Source organism: Exophiala xenobiotica (genome assembly GCF_000835505.1).
Source record: "Exophiala xenobiotica strain CBS 118157 unplaced genomic scaffold supercont1.6, whole genome shotgun sequence".
NCBI classification, from domain to species: Eukaryota; Fungi; Ascomycota; class Eurotiomycetes; order Chaetothyriales; family Herpotrichiellaceae; genus Exophiala; species Exophiala xenobiotica.
Window position 1 is genome coordinate 1 of NW_013562489.1, and position 18,603 is coordinate 18,603.

General features: G+C 37.0%; 4 protein-coding genes across 4 annotated transcripts; 2 read left to right on the plus strand and 2 right to left on the minus strand.

Moving 5' to 3' along the window:
• Positions 1-8,729: 8,729 nt before the first annotated feature.
• On the plus strand, positions 8,730-10,936 carry PV05_09287 (uncharacterized protein; the record flags this gene model as incomplete). The annotated part of the gene is made up of 3 exons (XM_013455613.1): positions 8,730-8,997; positions 9,054-9,209; positions 9,280-10,936. 3 exons carry the CDS (start codon positions 8,730-8,732, stop codon positions 10,791-10,793), a joined length of 1,938 nt encoding a protein of 645 aa, XP_013311067.1. The 3' UTR covers positions 10,794-10,936.
• Positions 10,937-11,412: 476 nt separating this feature from the next.
• Positions 11,413-12,915, plus strand: PV05_09288 (uncharacterized protein; the record flags this gene model as incomplete). Its single annotated transcript, XM_013455614.1, has 7 exons — positions 11,413-11,559; positions 11,621-11,748; positions 11,800-11,870; positions 11,924-11,991; positions 12,111-12,203; positions 12,261-12,632; positions 12,715-12,915. 7 exons carry the CDS (start codon positions 11,413-11,415, stop codon positions 12,913-12,915), a joined length of 1,080 nt encoding a protein of 359 aa, XP_013311068.1.
• A 266-nt stretch (positions 12,916-13,181) lies between these two features.
• Positions 13,182-14,722, minus strand: PV05_09289 (uncharacterized protein; the record flags this gene model as incomplete). The annotated part of the gene is made up of 6 exons (XM_013455615.1): positions 13,182-13,220; positions 13,275-13,386; positions 13,443-13,507; positions 13,567-14,415; positions 14,470-14,565; positions 14,624-14,722. The coding sequence occupies 6 exons, from the start codon at positions 14,720-14,722 to the stop codon at positions 13,182-13,184; spliced, it is 1,260 nt and encodes a 419-aa protein (XP_013311069.1).
• A 525-nt stretch (positions 14,723-15,247) lies between these two features.
• On the minus strand, positions 15,248-18,104 carry PV05_09290 (uncharacterized protein; the record flags this gene model as incomplete). Its single annotated transcript, XM_013455616.1, has 4 exons — positions 15,248-16,558; positions 16,618-17,026; positions 17,079-17,896; positions 17,949-18,104. 4 exons carry the CDS (start codon positions 18,102-18,104, stop codon positions 15,248-15,250), a joined length of 2,694 nt encoding a protein of 897 aa, XP_013311070.1.
• Positions 18,105-18,603: the final 499 nt, after the last annotated feature.

Genomic DNA, 18,603 nt, shown 5'->3' on the forward strand with positions numbered 1-18,603 from the left:
CCCTAACCCTAACCCTAACCCTAACCCTAACCCTAACCCTAACCCTAACCCTAACCCTAACCCTAACCCTAACCCTATCTTTTATATCTCTTTTATATATAGATAGATATACTATAACTATTTACAATAAAAGTAATAGTTATAAATAAGGTTATAGAATCTAATATTTTATTAAGATAAAGATAAGTTTTTAAGATTAATAAACTATTTAGATAAAAGTATATCTAATTATAAGAGAATACTAGAAAAAATTATATCGAATAGAAAAAGATTATTAAGTTTATAATAATTACCGTTAATATTATTTATATATTACTAATATTTTTTAGCGTAGAATATAAATAAGTAACTATTATAATCTTCTTAAAATTAACGATATAGTCTCTCTATTATATATTATATATTATTTAGCTTTTATTTTAATTTATTATTAATTATATACTTTAAGATAAATTTTTCTTTTAATTTTTTAACTTTATCGTTAAATTCTTTTATTTAAATAATTAAATATAAACTTTTATTCTTTATATAAGAATAATAGTAGAGTTTTAAAGAGAAGTAATTAATAAAGATTTATCTAAAACTATAATATATAAATAGTATATTAATTACTACTAAAGTACTAAATAATATATTATTTTCGTTAATTATTATTTACTTTAGTTACTTTTAAGTACTATAAATATAATATTTATATAATAACTTAAGTATTAAAATACTATTAAAACTAAAATTATTAAGGTTATTAAGATATTTTAATATATTAGATAATATAAGTCTTAATAGTTAAAGCTAAGATTATTTTTCTTTAAGGTTTAGTATTAATATATTAAATTAAATAAAAGATACTAAGAAGAATACTTAAGTAAAAAAGTAATTAAGTTTATAAGATTAATAAAATTAACTTAAGATTAAGAGTAATAGTAAAAAAGAACTATATAAAGTATTAAAGAGATTTTAGTTAATTTAGCGTCGAAAGAATTATATAATATTAATATCGCTAAAGAATAAATGAGATAAAGAAAAAGATTATTTTATCGAAGAAAAAGAGATTATATTAATAATTTAATTAGCTTAATAAAGTAAAGAATATATCGACGCAAAAGAAAAGACTATAATAATTATTTAAGAAATCTATAAAGAAAGAGAGTATCTTAAAGTAAAGGGAGAGACTATAGTAGTAGTTAAAGAAGTTTAGAAAGACTAGATATTACTATTAAGAATAGTATTATTATTATTATAAATAGTATTATTAAAAATTTTAATAATATATTATTAGATTTATATCTCGCTAGAATCTTAAGAAAGTATAAGGCCTTAAAGATAAAGATCTAAAAATAGTAGTATTAGCTTAATATCTTTATTGCTAATACTAAATTAAATAATTTTTTTATTTTATTATAATTATATCTATATTAAGTATAATATTATAGTCTCTCTATATTTTTAAGTATTAAAGTTTTAATAACGATAACGATTTATTTTATATTAAGCGCGAATAGTTATATTCTTTATATAAAAGATAGAATAATTATATTTAGATAAAGTTATAACTAAAAGAATAATTTATCGATAAATCTAAGTTTATTAATAAAGAGAATATTTTCTATATCTACATTCTTTAATATTAGCGAATTTAGATATATCGATAAAAAAAAGGATTTAGCTATATAAATAAAATAATACCTTCTAAATTATAAAGGGTATCGAAAGAGAGATAAAACGAATATTTTAATATTATAAACGAAGCTATTCTTTTTTAATTAGGGAATTATTACGTTCTAAATCTATTTAGAAAAAAATTATTACACTAATTAATAAAATTATTAAGTCTTACGCTTTTAGGTTAAGAATTATTACGGTAAGTATATAACTTAGCTAATCTTCTTAATATCGTAAGATATTGTAAATTTTAATCTTTAATAACTTCTAGTAAAGTATATTTATATACTAGATTAATATATTGTTCGAATACTCTTAATAAACTTTATCTAATAGTACTAATATTGTAAAGTTATTCTAAATATTTCTTTTAATCTTAATAGATTTTATTCTATTAAATATTTCTAACTATTATAGAATTAGAAAAATATTAAAGTTATAATAGTAAACTATATATATATTAAACGATTATTACTAATAAAGTAAATAAGATTAGCTATAATTTTATTAAAGTAATAATATAAGAAAGATTATATACTTTCGAGCGTTTCTTTACAATACTCTTCCTTAATTTCAAAGGAGAGTAGTATAGTAAAAATATTAATATAAAATTAATATAAAATTAAATAAATAACCTAATTAATTAATTATTCTTAAATATATTAGTAATATTTACTTTCGCCTTAGTATATAAAAATTTATTTAAGTATTTTTTTAAGAATCTTAGTAATAGTAATAAAATTATTAATATAATCTCTATAATAAAGATATCGATTATAGAGAACAATATTACTAAAGAGAATATAATTAGTAATATTATCGTAAAATTATAATTATATCTAATTAAAGCGTAGCTTTAGTTATATATATCTATACTATAATAAAATATTATAAAAATCTAAATTAATTTAAATATAATATCTATATTAGTTAACTAAGCTAAATTACTTCGATAATAACCTTCTTTATCGATAACTTTACTAAAGTATAGATTTATAGATTATACTCTAACTATCTATAATATAACGAAAATATTAAAGAAATATAACTATTATCTTTATTTACTTTTAAATAACTATATTATAATTAAATTATATAAAGATATATTTAAAGTTACTAGCGAATTTATTAATACTATACTATATAAAGTTTAAATAAATTTAAATTTAAATAAGTTATATATAGAAGAGACTATTAAATATAAAAAGCTTTAACTCTTAGAAAGAGATAAAATAAAGAATATTTATAAATATCTAAAAGAAAGCTTAACTTACTTAGTACTTCTTATAAATATTAAATAAGTATTTTATAGAATCTCTAAAAAAATAGTAAGTATATTTTTTATTAATATAGTAAATTACTTAAATAACTTTATTAAAGCTTAAATTATTATTTATAGTCTTTTTTATAGATTTTAAAATTAAGGGGTTTAGTATAAATTCTTTAAAACTATTATTTTTAAAGAGTATTAATTTAATAATATTTTAAACTTTTTTATAAAAATTATAGAATTAAGAATAAATAAGATCACTAGTATAAAGTTTTAACTTTTTAAAGATAATATTTATTATCGAGTAAATATTATAGAGTATATTTTATAGATAGTAGTATTATCTAATACTATTTAGCGCTAAGGGATAACTATTGTAAAGCTTTTAGATATAATACTTAAGGTAGTAACGATATTAAAGATAAACTTAAGACTTTTAATTAAAACTAAGTATATATAATTTAAGAAAGATTATAGAAAGATAGATTTCCTTATTTATATTTATATAAAAATAATTTTAATATATAAAATTTATATTTAAGATATTTATAAAATAAAATTAAAAGATATTTATATAATTAAAAAATATTAAATATAAAAAATTAATTTTAAAATAAAGCTTAATATTCTTTATAAAGAAAAAGAGTTATAGTTTATAGAACTACTATAAATTTAAGGTTTAAGTATTTTTAAGAATACTCTCTTAAATATAGAGAAGATACTTTAGTTATAAAAGATATTTAATACTCTATTATATTTAGTAATTAGTAGTTTTAATATATCGATCCTTAATTTAATAGACTTTAAAGTTAACGAATATTTAATTATAATTAATAATTAAATATTAAATAATATATATAAAAATATATATATAGATAATAAAGTAGAAGATAAAGTTAAGCTATTATAAAAGCTACTAATAACTTAGATTAATAAATTTATCGCCACAAAAAAGAAGATAAAGAAAAAAGATATAGATAATAATATCTTAAGCGCTAACTATTTAATTAAAAAAAAAATATAAAATTTCGCGAAGTATAGTAAACTAAGCTCTTAGTAAAGTATTAACATTATTATTAAGGCTAAAATAATATATTATACTTTAAAGGTAAATATTATTAACGATATTTTATTTAATTTATATAATAAATTAATACTAAAGATCTTATTAAATAACTACGATAGAGCTAATAAAGCTAAAGAAGCTATCGATATTAAATATAATATCTAGATTTATCTTTTATATCTCTTTTATATATAGATAAATATATTATAGCTATTTATAATAAAAGCAATAATTATAAGTAAGGCTATAAAATCTAGTATTTTATTAAGATAGAGATAAATTCTTAAGATTAATAAACTATTTAAGCGAGAGTATATTCGATTATAAAAGAATATTAGAAAAGACTATATTAAATAGAAAAAGATTATTAAGTTTATAATAGTCGTTATTAATATTATTTATATACTATTAATATTTTTTAGTATAGAATATAGACGAGTAGCTATTATAATCTTCTTAAAATTAACGATATAGTCTCTCTACTATATATTATATATTATTTAGCTCTTATTTTAATTTATTATTAATTATATACTTTAAGATAAATTTTTCTCTTAACTCTTTAACTTTATTATTAAATTCTTCTATCTAAATAATTAAGTATAAACTTTTATTTTTTATATAAAAATAATAATAAAGTCTTAAAAAGAAGCGATCGATAAAAATTCGTTTAAAACTATAGTATATAAATAATATATTAATTACTATTAAAGTATTAAATAATATATTATCTTTATTAATTATTATTTACTTTAGTTACTTTTAAGTATTATAAATATAATATTTATATAATAATTTAAATATTAAAATACTATCGAAACTAAAATTATTAAAATTATTAAAATATTTTAATATATTAAATAATATAAATTTTAATAATTAAAGTTAAGATTATCTTTCTTTAAGGTTTAGTATTAATATATTAAATTAAGTAAAAGATACTAAGAAAAATATTTAAGTAAAAAAGTAATTAAATCTATAAGATTAATAAAATTAACTTAAGATTAAAGATAATAATAAAAAAGAACTATATAAAGTATTAAAGAGATTTTAATTAATTTAGTATTAAAAAAATTATATAATATTAGTATCACTAAAAAATAAATAAGATAAAGAAAGAAATTATCTTATCGAGAGAGAAAAGATTATATTAATAGTTTAATTAGCTTAATAAAGTAAGAAATATATCGACGCGAAAGAAAAGACTATAGTAATTATTTAAGAAGCCTATAAAAAAAAAGAGTATCTTAAAGTAAAGGGAGAGACTATAACGGTAGTTAAAGAAGCTTAGGAAAACTAAATATTACTATTAAGAATAGTATTATTATTATTATAAATAGTATTATTAAAAATTTTAGTAGTATATTATTAAGTCTATATCTTATCGAAATCTTAAGGAAATATAAGACCTTAAAGATAAAGATCTAGAGATAATAATATTAGCTTAATATCTTTATCGCTAATACTAAATTAAATAATTCTTTTACTTTATTATAGTTATATTTATATTAGATATAATATTATAGTTTTTTTATATTTTTAAGTATTAAAGTTTTAATAATAACGATAATTTACTTTATATTAAGCGCGAATAATTATATTCTTTATATAGAAGATAAAATAACCGCGTTTAAATAGAGCTATAGTTAAAAGAATAATTTATCGATAAATCTAAGTTCGTTAATAAAGAGAATATTTTCTATATCTATATCCTTTAATATTAGCGAACTTAAATATATCGATAAAGAAAAGGATTTAGCTATATAAACGAAATAATATCTTCTAAATTATAAAGGATACTAAAAGAGAGATAAAATAAATATTTTAATATTATAGATAAAGCTATTCCTTTTTAGTTAGGGAATTATTACGTTCTAAACCTATTTAGAAAGGAATTATTACGCTAATTAATAAAATTATTAAGCCTTACGCTTTTAGGTTAAGAATTATTACGGTAAATATATAACTTAGCTAATCTTCTCGATATCGTAAGATATCGTAAATTTTAATCTTTAATAATTCCTAGTAAAGTACGTTTATATACTAAACCGATATATCGTTCGAATACTCTTAATAAGCTCTATCTAATAGTATTAATATCGTAAAGTTATTTCGAATATTTCTTTTAATCTTAACGAGTTTTATTTTATTAGAATTATTATTACTAACGAAAATAATTATTAGTTTATTATAATTATATAAATTAAGTTACGATTTTAGATAGTTCTTAATTTCGCGTGATTTAGCCTAATAATAAATAATTAATATATTTATTTATTTATTAAGCTATTATTTAGAAATTATAAATAAATAAATTAAATAAATAGTATAGTATTAAAATAATAGCTAAACAATTATAATTATAAAGTATTTATAATCGCGAACTCTATTACTATTATTAAAGCTAGCCTAACCTTTAAATTAATAGTTAAAAAGCTTGTTAATATTTAATTAAATATATAATTTCGATTATAATATATTTAGAGTTTTTTATTGTATTATATAAATATTTATTCTAGTAAACTTTAGTATAATAAACTTTAGTACTTAGATTTATCTAAATTAAATCTTAATAAACTAAATCTATAGAATCTAGAGAGAAAAAAAAAAATCTTTATAAAGTATAAATAATAACGAATTTAAAAAATATAAATATAAATAAATTAATAAAGAAAAAGAAATAATAAATTAAATTATAAACTAAAGTTAATAGAGATCTTATATTAAAGAAAATAAGTTATACAATAATAGTTATAGTCGACCGCGAAATACTAACTAAAGATTAGCGTTTCCTTTATAGTAGAAAGAGATATTATAGAGATAATTATTACTCTTAATAGTTAAAGGAGAGAGAATAAAGGCTAAGGAGATAAATATTAGAAGTATCGAAATAATATATAGAAAATATATAGATAATTAAACAACAATAATTAATAATAAAGAATATATATACGAGAACTTAAAGAGAGCCGTCGTAAAGATTTCTATATCGATACATTTTATTTTATATATCTTTTACTATAGTATAAGGAATTATAGTGTATTCTCTCGTTCGTAACCCTATTATATAGTATTAATTATCGATTATTAACTTTTAAGTATATATAGTATTTCTTTAATTTCTCTTTATAATATAAAATAAAATAATAAATAATTTAATTAAAAAAAAAATTATTTAAAAAAAAAAAAAAGAAACCTTTCTTAAATAATTTACGAAAAAAATATATCTCGAGAAGATAACTAAATTTAAAACTAAAAAAAATATTTCTCTAAATTATATTCTTTAATATTCTTAAACTTTACTATCTCTTTTATTAAGGATAATAGACCTTACTATTATTTTTATTTATAAATAAAAAATAATTAAATTAATATATTAAATCTTAGTTTCTAAGAAAAAGTCGAATCTTTATAATTACTACTAAAAAATAAAAGTTATACTAAATTATCTTAAAACTTAGCGAAGAGAGGATTAGAGAAATAACAATCTACCTTAAAACTATAGTATAATAACGAGAAGTCGTATAATTATATAATTACCTACGTTCGATAGCGCTAGATAAGCTAAGTATAGTGTACCCATTCCCTTCGAAATTATCGATGGTGGACGCGGATGAAACGAAAGGTGCACTACCGGGGTGCACCACCTAGAATCGAGGAAGACCGGCGCCCCCGATTGGCCGCCCTACCTAGGTACACTATATAATCCCCGGCGGCCTCTCGGCTAGGCGGCTAAGCGCTAGAGAATAGACGAGTTTTAGAGGTAGAGAGTAAACTCCGATATCTTCGGGGACTATCGTCCGAAGCAACGGAAAAGAAAATAAATAGTCTTTTAACGTCCTCGTTATTTAACTTTAGCGCGGCAACTATATTTGGTGTATACCTCCGTATAACTCTTCTATTTATATATAATACTATCTTAAAAAATAATATTTAACTTTATTTATCGATAATATAGTCTCGATAGCTATAATAATTTAGTATTTATAGTCTAATAGTATAACTAAGTAAGTATATAAATTTTCGCGGAAAAATTTAATGGAGATTATTAAACGGTTTACGGTCGAAATTTTAAACGATTCACGGTAAGAGCGGGATAGATATGGCCGGGTTAATTGGTCGGTTCAAACGATTCACCGTCTATCGTTTGCCGCATTACTAATAGGGTCTATAAATAAAGAGTTCTATTATAAAAAAAAACCAAATTTTCTTTGACGTAGATAGATCCACCCCTATCTTTATACTATTGTACTGTCGCTGACCTGGAAAGACAATGCGCATCGCGCTACTGGATATGCGGCGGAGCAGCTCAACGTGAGATTGGCTTGATGCGCGTCAACATGAAAGCGGGTAGGCTGGCACAACACGTCTATTGAAGATTCCATGGTGACGAGCAAACCGGAAAAGGGGTCGATGGATGTTGGAAGTCCGCTCGGTAGACCTGCCCTATACAGTAAGGCGTTTGTCTCCGTTGACGTGGGGTAGTTCTCCGTCTTCTCCATGATGGAGCACTGGCCCCTCGAGGCTCGGGTTCCGTTGATATGTTCCAAAGAACCACCTCGGTAAGTTCTCCTCGAAAGGAGAGACAATACAATACGGAGCTGCCTCTTCCAAGATGGCAGGATGCTCGGCACAATCCCCTGCTCTCATATTGGTTTCTTGGCTGTTCGTGCTTGATTTGTTCCCGTTCCGTCCGTCAATCTCACAAGGTCGACACAGCCTTGCACAAAGATGTCGCCGGCTACAGCAGTTGCTGGCCCAATAGCTGCAGCTACGGCTTCAGTAGCTTTGGGAGCATATTTGCTAGACTCAACTCTGGGAGTTTCCATAGACATTCGAGGAATCCGGGAGGACAAGAAACGAGAAAAATGGTTTGGCGAGCGTATAGAGCGACTAGGTGACCGTGTCAACCTGTACCACTCTCTGGAGCTGGCTATTCCCGAGGCAGATGCCTTCTGGTTCGGAGGAAGGTCATGGAATTATGCTGCCATGAAAACCGGTTCGTGTGGATCTTATGCTGGATGTCTCCGGGGCCATCGCTAACGCCAAATCTAGAGGTGGATGCATTGGCACTCAGCTACCGGGCGATCGGCGTCGTTGACAAAGATATGGTGGCTGTGTTCATGACGAATTCCCCGGAAATGGTCTTCAGTCTGTATGCTTTGTCGAAGCTGGGCGCTACGGTAGCCTTGCTCAATTCTGCTTTGAGAGGTATGTTATGGCTTGATCCTATACCCTGTCGAAGAACCTTGCTGAAAGCATATCCCTTGGCCTCGGTCAGATGATACTTTGGCACACTGCATCAAAGTGCCACAAGCGAGTCACATCATCAGCACTCCAGATTTGGCTCTGTTTGCCGCCAGAGCAGCAGAGTCTCTTGACGGGACCATCGAAACGTACTCGGTAAACCGTGGCTCTTTCGTGCCATGGTTTGTTGCAACGGACACGGTCAACGTGAAAGACCTGCCAATCATCGACGCAGCAACAGCGACTCCAGTGATTCCACCACGCGCTAGCCCCAACGACTTCGGCTTATTGATTTATACTTCTGGCACAACAGGAAAACCGAAGGCGTGCGCCATCAAGAACGGTCGCCTTGCCGGAGGATCTGTTGTCTTAGCCAACGATTTAGTGAACCCGAAGAAGTACTTGTCTCCCCTGCGCACCTACAGCTGCATGCCCTTGTTTCACGGAACCACCCTTTTCGTCGGACTGTGCTACAGCGTGGGCGCGTCGGGGTGTTTCTGCCTGGCGCGGAAGTTTTCGGTGCGCAATTTCTGGAAGGATGTCTCTCAATCACGTGCGACGAAAATCTTGTACGTCGGTGAACTATGTCGGTACTTACTAAAAGCGCCCCCAGGAGAGTACGACCGCAAGCATCAGTGTATTGTCGCCATGGGGAACGGGCTACAAAAGGACGTCTGGCTGCCATTCATGAAACGCTTTGGAGTACCCGAGGTCCGCGAATTCTACCGCTCCACCGAAGGTTATGCGAAATTTGACAACCAGCACTTTGGAAGCAGGAGAGGCGCGGGGAAGGTCGGGTTTCAGGGCGTGTACAGACGTCAACTCGAGAAAGACCAATTTATCGTCAAGTTCGACTACGACAACGAAATGCCCTACAGGGATCCGAAGACGGGGTACTGCGTGTTTGCAGCACCCAACGAACCCGGAGAGGTGATCGCCAGGATCAAGAACATGGCGTTGTATCCCGAGTACGTGGGGAATACGCAGGCCACCGAGGCCAAGATCATGCGTGACGTTTTTGCGAAGGGCGACCTTTGGCAACGTAGCGGCGATCTCCTAAGGCAAGATCGACTCGGCTGGGTCACCTTCGTCGACCGGATAGGCGACACTTTTCGATGGAAAGGCGAAAACGTCAGTGCAGGTGAAGTGCGAGCCTTCATATCTGAAATGCAGCATGTATTGGACGTCGTGGTGGTTGAAAAGCAGCTCAAGGGCTACGATGGGCAAACCGGTGCCGCGTTCATTAGCCTTGACGGCTCATCTGGCGGCGAGATCGAGGAGCGGTTCATAAAGGGACTATATCGCGCTTTGCGGAAAATGGGTCTGCCAGGTTATGCTCTTCCCAGGCTTGTGGCCGTCACAAATGAGCTTGCGGCCGTGGGTGACACCTTCAAGCATGCCAAACAGAGTGTCAAGAGCCTTGACTGGAGTCCGGACGCCTCGGACAGTGGTATGCGGAAATACTGGCTCGATTCTGAAGCTCAGACGTACAAACCGATTGATGCGAAGAGCTGGGCCACCATCGAAACTGGTCAAGCCAAGTTATGAGAGCCCTTGAATAGGCGACACAGAAACAAGTTTTCTATAAGATTAACGGCGAGGCTGTTGCCAGGCCCATCTAGAAGCGATTCAGGATTCATGTTGATCAAGTCTCCATAGCTATGCCCAAAAGCTCAATCGGGGTGTATGACAGACTGCTCTTAATCATTGTGCGACCTCATGGCTTCTTTGATCTCTTACTGGCCCTTTCTGTGGGTTTCCAAAAAGGCATCGACGGGGCTGAAGACATCGAAATTTCAGTTTGCGCAATACTGTCGAGTGAAGAGGCACACAGTGCGCATTCGATCATTTGTGGCGCTATCCCGGTGACCTCGGTGGTTTGACAAGCAGCGACATGGTTGAATGATGCCGCGGAAAAACAGAATCTCCGCCCAAATAAGGGTCGGAGGCCGACAAACCTTTGACGATCTCTAGATGCCTGTCCTTCCGAATCAGCGCTCCCGGCAAGCGACCCGGCAAGCGACATATGGCAACGCACAGTTCACAGTCCGACAGCCGAGGCTCATCGCTGTGTGCAAAATGACATTAGCAAGTCATAGAACGATTTCACGAAGTCTAGAGATTTTTTTTCCAGATCACTAGAGTAAGCATCTCGAGCACAGCTAGCATGTCTTCTCCTCAGCAGCTCAAGACAACGGTCACGGATCTTCTAAAGATCAAACATCCGGTCTTGCTTGCTGGCATGAATGTGGCTGCAGGTCCGAAGCTGGCCGCGGCAGTCACAAATGCCGGTGGATTGGGTGTTATTGGTGGTGTATGCCTTCCGCATCATGGACAATGGTCAAGCTCAAGGCGTCTCTAACTGTGGCTAATAGGTCGGCTACACGCCCGATCAGCTGAGGGAGCAAATTGATGAGCTCAAGGGGTACCTACAGGACAAGACCCACCCTTTCGGCGTCGATCTACTTCTGCCAAAGGTCGGTGGTAATGCGAGGAAAACCAAGTGAGTGAAAGGCAATCAGAAGCCGGCCAGCGTTTACTAACTCTTTGTTAGCACGGATTATACCAAGGGTAAATTGAACGAATTGGTTGACGTGATCGTCGAGTCTGGCGCAAAGCTGTTCGGTATTGCCGCCATGGTCACGAACGATGCATTGGTAACTGACCGTGCTGTCCAGTTTCTGCTGTTGGTGTGCCTCCCCAGGCAGTAGTTGACAGATTACACGCAGGAGGAGTCCTATATATGGTAAGTTGACGGGCCCCTAGTAGCCCTGTCTTGGTGCGCTACGTGCGACCATCGTGGTACCTTCAAGTGACAAAGACCTGCTTGGCTCTGGGGGAGTCGCTGACCAGTGGCGAATGCAGAACATGGTGGGCCATGTAAAGCATGTGCAGAAGTGTCTCGACCTTGGAGCCGACTTGATTTGTGCCTCGGGTGGTGAAGCTGGCGGGCATACTGTAAGCCTGCAACCAACTTACGAGCGTTACCAGAACTTCAAGCTGAGTATGCTTCAGGGCGATATTCCCACCACCGTTCTCATTCCGGCCGTGGCCCAACTGCTCGCAAAAGCCCCGCCCTCTAAGTTCACCGGCAAGCCTGTTCAGCTCATCGCCGCTGGTGGTCTATTCAACGGGCAGTCTCTAGCAGCTGCACTGATGCTGGGCGCTTCTGCAGTCTGGATAGGGACGCGCTTCATCCTCTGTGAAGAGGCCGGCGCTTCCAAGCATCATCAGGAAGCTGTGCGGACCGCCGGCTTCGATGACAACGCTCGCACGATTATCTTCACGGGTCGGCCTCTACGTGTCCGAAACAACGACTACATTCGCAACTGGGAGGAGAAGAGACAGGCTGAGATCAAGTCTCTGACTATCAAGGGCATCATTCCAGTACGTTTATCACCTCCAATTGCGCCTTCAGCTGTTTTTGCTTTAGCTGTGCAATGAGTTTGGATACTGATACATTTTGCAGGTGAATAACGACCTTGAAAAGAACTCTGAGACGATGACTGAGGACGAGTTGGATTCCACTATCCCTCAATTGATGGGCAAGGCATCTGCCATGGTTAATGAGCGATTGACAGCGAAGGAGATCGTGGATGAATTCGTCTTTGGTGCAGCGGAGTGTCTGAAGAAGGGCAGTTCGGTCGTTGTTTCTCAAAGCAAGCTATGATCCGCTCGAAACTTCTGGATATGGCATGCTAGCGGTCTTGCATCGAACACAAAGACATTAGAAGAACAAGAGGCCCCACCATTGTGATCATCCCCTGACCATGTTCATTTCCTCCGCTATTGATCGCGGTGCACTCCCGCTAATCAGCATCTGACCATGGACAAATAGACGAGAGTGTTCAGGAGAAGCAGTAATTCCGGCTTTCGTATTCTGTGAGATCATGGGTAGTTTTTGTGAACTGGTGAATAGAGGAGACCACATCAAGATCAATTTTCAAGGACGAAAAGACCTGCCATACTCATTCCCTAGCACACTGTTAGGGACAGAACGAAACGCGCTCTTGGGACCTCGATACTTACAGTGCCCACGCACATGGCCGTAACCGCGATCTTCTTCCCCTGACGACGCAATTCAGAAAAGGCTGTTACCACTTGTCTAACTCCCGTACATCCAGCTGGGTGACCCAGGGCTCTGTGATTTGTTGTTACAAGATGTTCATGATTGTTATGGCTTGATGAAACACTCACATCGCACCTCCTCGCGGGTTGAGCTTTTCCTTATCGAGGTTGAGTAGTCGCACTGCACCGAGCCCCTTGATAAATTGCCATTAATATGCAGTGAACAAGTTGCCAGGGGATGGAAGAAACTCACTGCAGTTGCAAAGGCCTCGTTGATCTCAAACACATCCACGTCCGCGAGTTGCAAGCCCACCTTTCCCAGCAGTTTTGGGATAGAGTAAACGGGGCCGATTCCCATTATGCTTGGATCGAGGCCAACACTGGTGGAAAGCACGTACTTGCCTAGGATGGGCTGACCAAGCCGCAGAGCTGTCGACCTCTTCATCATCAAAACCGCCGCCGCGCCATCCGTGACCTGAGAAGCGTTGCCGGCTGTGGTGACACCGGGGGCAAATTGGGGAAACGCGGCTTTAATCGAACTTAGAGACTCTTTTGTCGTCCCGTATCTGATACCATCGTCCTTGGTTATTGTCACTTCCTTCGTGGTATTGCACTTTGGATCGGTAAATCTCGTGGTGATGGGTACGATCTCTTCATCGAACCAACCAGCCCTTTGTGCTCGCTCCGCTTTCTGGTACGACTCTGCAGCGAACTCATCGAGCTCTTCTCTGGTAAAAGAAAACCTGGCCGCTACATTCTCCGACGTCCACGAGACAGGTTTCATGGCGGTCTGGACGATTTCAAGGGCTCCTATCGGCCCACTCACCGGCTTCCGCGGGCCATCCTTGTTGAAACTCATGCTCTCTGATCCAGCTGCGATGCCAATCTCGATGCAACCGCGGGAGACTGCCCCTGCGATGTTCTGAATTGCCAGTAGCCCTGAAGAGCACATCCGGTTGACATGATTTGAGGTCGTGGTTGGAGGATAACCGGCAGCAAGCATTGCACACCTTGCGGCCCCTCCGGCTTCTGGCCGAAAGACATTGCCGACACAAATTTCTTCCACCTGTGCTGGATCGATGCCCGACTTCTCCCGTATAGACTAAATCATTGTTAGGAAGAGAATCACACCAGCTGTTGAAATGTCGGTCTTTACCTTCAAGACATGCACTAATAGCTCGTCCATCGGCGTCTCCTTCAGTCCTCCTCGACCGGCTTTTGTCAGAGGGGTCCTCAAAGCGCATGTGATCACCTAATCCACAACGTGAGCTGGCTGATCAGCCATGTATCAACAGTTTTAGCAAACATACGATATCATTTGGTTGTTGCTCCAGCAACTTGGACACCGCATTCATAGGTTGTTCTGAAAGCTGCCGCATCACAGCTTCTGTCCTTGCTTTTACAGTCATCTCCAAGTAGAAAATAGATATATGACACGACACGTGGCTTTCGCTGGTTAACAACGAGGCAGAGAACGAACTGTTGGGAAAGATGAAAGACATATACTATATTAGGAGGCTCTAAAGTCGTTCTGCGGGATCTCCCCACTACCTCGGCGAGCGACTGCCAGAAGGCTCCAAACCGCACATTCACCTGAAAGTGGTACACTCCACCTTCAACGGGTGCCGAGAAGCGCGGGAGCCGTTGCCTTACGGGCAAGAAGGAATCTTCGCTTTGATTCAGAAGCAACAACATGCTGATGCTGGGCTCCTCGTTTTGAGACGACTGCACAATACTTCATCCTATACTAGAGCTTGGTCTAGGAAATTCACTATACTCCTCTCCCAATAACAAATTTCAGATCCGCAACATACCCCAGTATGATATATTTTTATTCGATCTTGGGAATCCAGCCAATGTAACGTCCGTTTTGTGCTGGTTCCGTCGAGGCCGCTGTGGCTCCAAAGCTCCATGTAATTTGCTCGCACAGACTTTCACGACAGCTTCGACGAGAGATCACGGAGCTGAGCGGCCCCAGACACAACTGCCTTTCCGGTCTCTACTACAGTTGTCTGAAATATGACGGTGTACTTATGTTTCCACAGTTCGACCTTCAAAGTTTGCCCAGGGATCACAACTCCAGTGAAACGGACCTTGATATTTTTGATCGGCCGGTATTTTTCTGCGATCCGGCGGCCAGTGATTCCCAGCGAACAGAGCCCGTGAAGAATTGGAAAGTCGAACCCGCCCTTTTTGGCTGACGCGAAATCAACATGCAAAGGGTTCCAGTCTCCATTGAGTCGATACCAGGCGGCTTGCTCTTCGCTAGTTTTATCTTCGAAGACGGCATCTGGTGCTCTTGCTGGCGCTGTGTACGTGGTGGTCGCAGGGCCACGGTCCTTGCCCTTTTTGGGTCCGCCAAACCCACCGGAGCCACGAATGAAGACCGTCTCCTCATTATAAAACAAGTCTTCCCCGGTTGTGGCGTCCTTTGTGACTGTCCCCGTGACGACAAGAGCAGCGTTTCCTTTGTCTATAACTTCCAAGAGCCGCTTTTCAGAGACAGTCTTAGCCTCGACAGGAGGAGGCCACTTTCTGATTTCCAAATACTGTTCACCGTGTAATAGTCTCACGGGCTTGAAATTTGGCACAATCTCACCAACCTCGAAAGGTCGTTTGGCCCCGAAGTAGGGAATGACACCGTAGGTGGGTATGAGCTGAAAGTTTGGATCTCCTTCGAACACGAATTCGCCTTGGTGGCGTTTTGCGCCTACTGATAGGTTGTAGAGGATCGTATCACGCTTGTCGTAGTCGAACGGAGTGGATTGTGGAGTTGCGGCCATAGCTTTCTCAATAGCAGCTAGCCATTTATTTTCGTGCTGCGTGGCCGCCTCTGATATTGGCAGAGTATTCGCCGACACGTTCTTCCGAGCATCGGCTTGAGAGCTCGGATAATTTGCGCGACCATCATCGAAGTTGATTAGGCTAGCGAAGTCTTTCGCGATGGCCTCCGCAGTTAGTTTCGAGCGGTCCGAGAAGGTGATACCTCCACTCCGTTGCCATCGAAGCTCTGCTTGCCATCCACAGCCGGCTTCGAAAATGGAACCCGTCGAAGGGGCTTTTTCGGAGCCAAGGAGAGCAACCAGCGGGCAGATGTACTCCGGCTTGAGCTTCTCAAGGACCTCAGGCGGCATAATCGTTGCAGTCATCTGCGTGCCAGCTGTAGGAGCTATGGCATTCACAAGGATATTGTTTTTCTGTCCCTCTATGGCAAGCGACCTGGTCATGCCAATGATACCAGCTTTCTGCGGATATCAAAACCTCAGCATAAGAAACAAAGTGAACAGGATTTGTCAGAGCTTACCGCCGCAGAATAGTTCGCTTGGCCGAACGACCCGTAGATGCCACTCGGGCTTGTGGTGTTGATGATTCTGCCATATTTTTGTCCCGACATAACAGGCCAGGCCGCTTTGATGCAGGAGTAAGTGCCATGCAAATGAACGTCGACGACGTCTTTCCACTGTTTGTCTGAGATATTGTGGAAAGACTTGTCTCTGAGTATACCGGCATTGTTGACCAGGACGTCGACCTTGCCAAAAGCATCCAGGGCTGTCCTTATAAGGGCTGGGCCGTCCAAGACGGAGACGTTGCTAGCAACAGCCATTCCACCACTTAGCTTAATGACGTTGACAGTGTCATCGACATTCGCTAAGTCATTAGCCACGACACTTGCTCCCAGTCCAGCAAAGTACAAAGCGTAAGCGCGGCCAATACTGTAAAGATCAGTCAGTACGCTATTTCATAAGTAAGGCTGGGAGTACTCACCCTGCACCCGCGCCTGTGACAACAACAACTTTGCCTGAGTAATCTGGCTCTCCGGAGGAGGAATTCTGACCCAGCTTAGATCCTTGCTCAAGTATTTCCAACAGATTGGGAGGACCCCGCGGAGCTTCTGCTTGCTTCCAGTCGTGCACATCAGCCCACTTGGCCAAGATTGCGCCGGGCGTGTAGCTAGAATCCGGGCGCAGCAAAGCACCACGAGAGCGTTGCCAACGGATCTTTGAGAAGTGTCCTGCACCTGCATCGAAAATAGCGCCAGTCTCTGAACAAGATTTGTGTGTGAGGAAGGCAACAAGCGGCACCACCGCGGCAGGATCGAAGGGGCTCTTTTCCCCATCTTGCGTTTTCATGACAGTCGCCGTCATCCGACTAGCGGCCATGGGCGACACGACATTGCAGGTAATGTTGTACTTTTCTCCCTCTTTTGCCAGTGCCTCCGTTAATCCGACCAAGGCCATCTTGGCTGCACCGTAGTTCACCTGTCCAAAGTTTCCGAACAGCCCAGTAGGCGAGGTGGTGTTGATGATCCTGCCAAACCTCTGCTTTCGAAAGTGAGGCCAGGCAGCACGAGTCGTCCGGTAAGCCCCATCTAAGTGCACACTCAAAACGGCATTCCAGTCGTCCTCCTTCATGTTCTTGAAGCTGACATCTCTGAGTATACCAGCGTTATTTACCAGAATGTCAACACGTCCGAATTGGTCATTCGCTGTCTGAATGATTTTATCGCCGTTCTGGACGGACTCGTAAGAAGCGACGGCATTCCCGCCAGCAGCTCTTATTACTTTAACGACTGAGTCAGCGATCTGCCACCGGCATGTTAGTATTGCCGATGAGGCTGGACATAGAAGAGAGTACCTTGCCATCCTGGCCAACGCCTTTAACCGTCGACCCCAAGTCATTTACTACGACGTTGGCACCTCGCGAGGCGTAGTATAACGCGTAGGCTTTACCAAGGCCTTGTCCAGCCCCAGTCACAACGACTGTTTGACCATCAAAACGAAGATCAGCCATGCTGGCTCAGATATGGGTTATGGACGCGGCTTTAAGACGTTGAGAACCTGAGCCGGCTGAGACGAAAAGGAGACAAAACAGTCGAGAGTACCACAAAACACCTCGACAGGCAATATCTTAAGTCAATTCAAAATTTCTTTTATGAAATAATTGAGCACCTCGGTATCTGCTTGCAACTCAGTGCTTCCAAACCTACCTACGACCAAAGGGTCCGGCCCGTAAGTCGCACCTCCTCATTGTGAGGTGTGATCAAGTGACGGCGTTTGTCGGACGACGAAGTATCCTGAGGCCCACCTGACTCCGCACTTTATTGGTCCTGTACCGCCTCCGGAGGCCGAAGAGACAGCCTTGACCAACACCCAATGAAAATCAACCTCTTCCTTGGACATTGCCAGAAGATGCGTTTCCCCACGGTGATGGCGCAAATCGACATAGGGTTAAGGGCTTGCATTTTAGTTTATTAGCATTAAAAAAGGAGGTGTTTTCCTGAGGTAGGGAA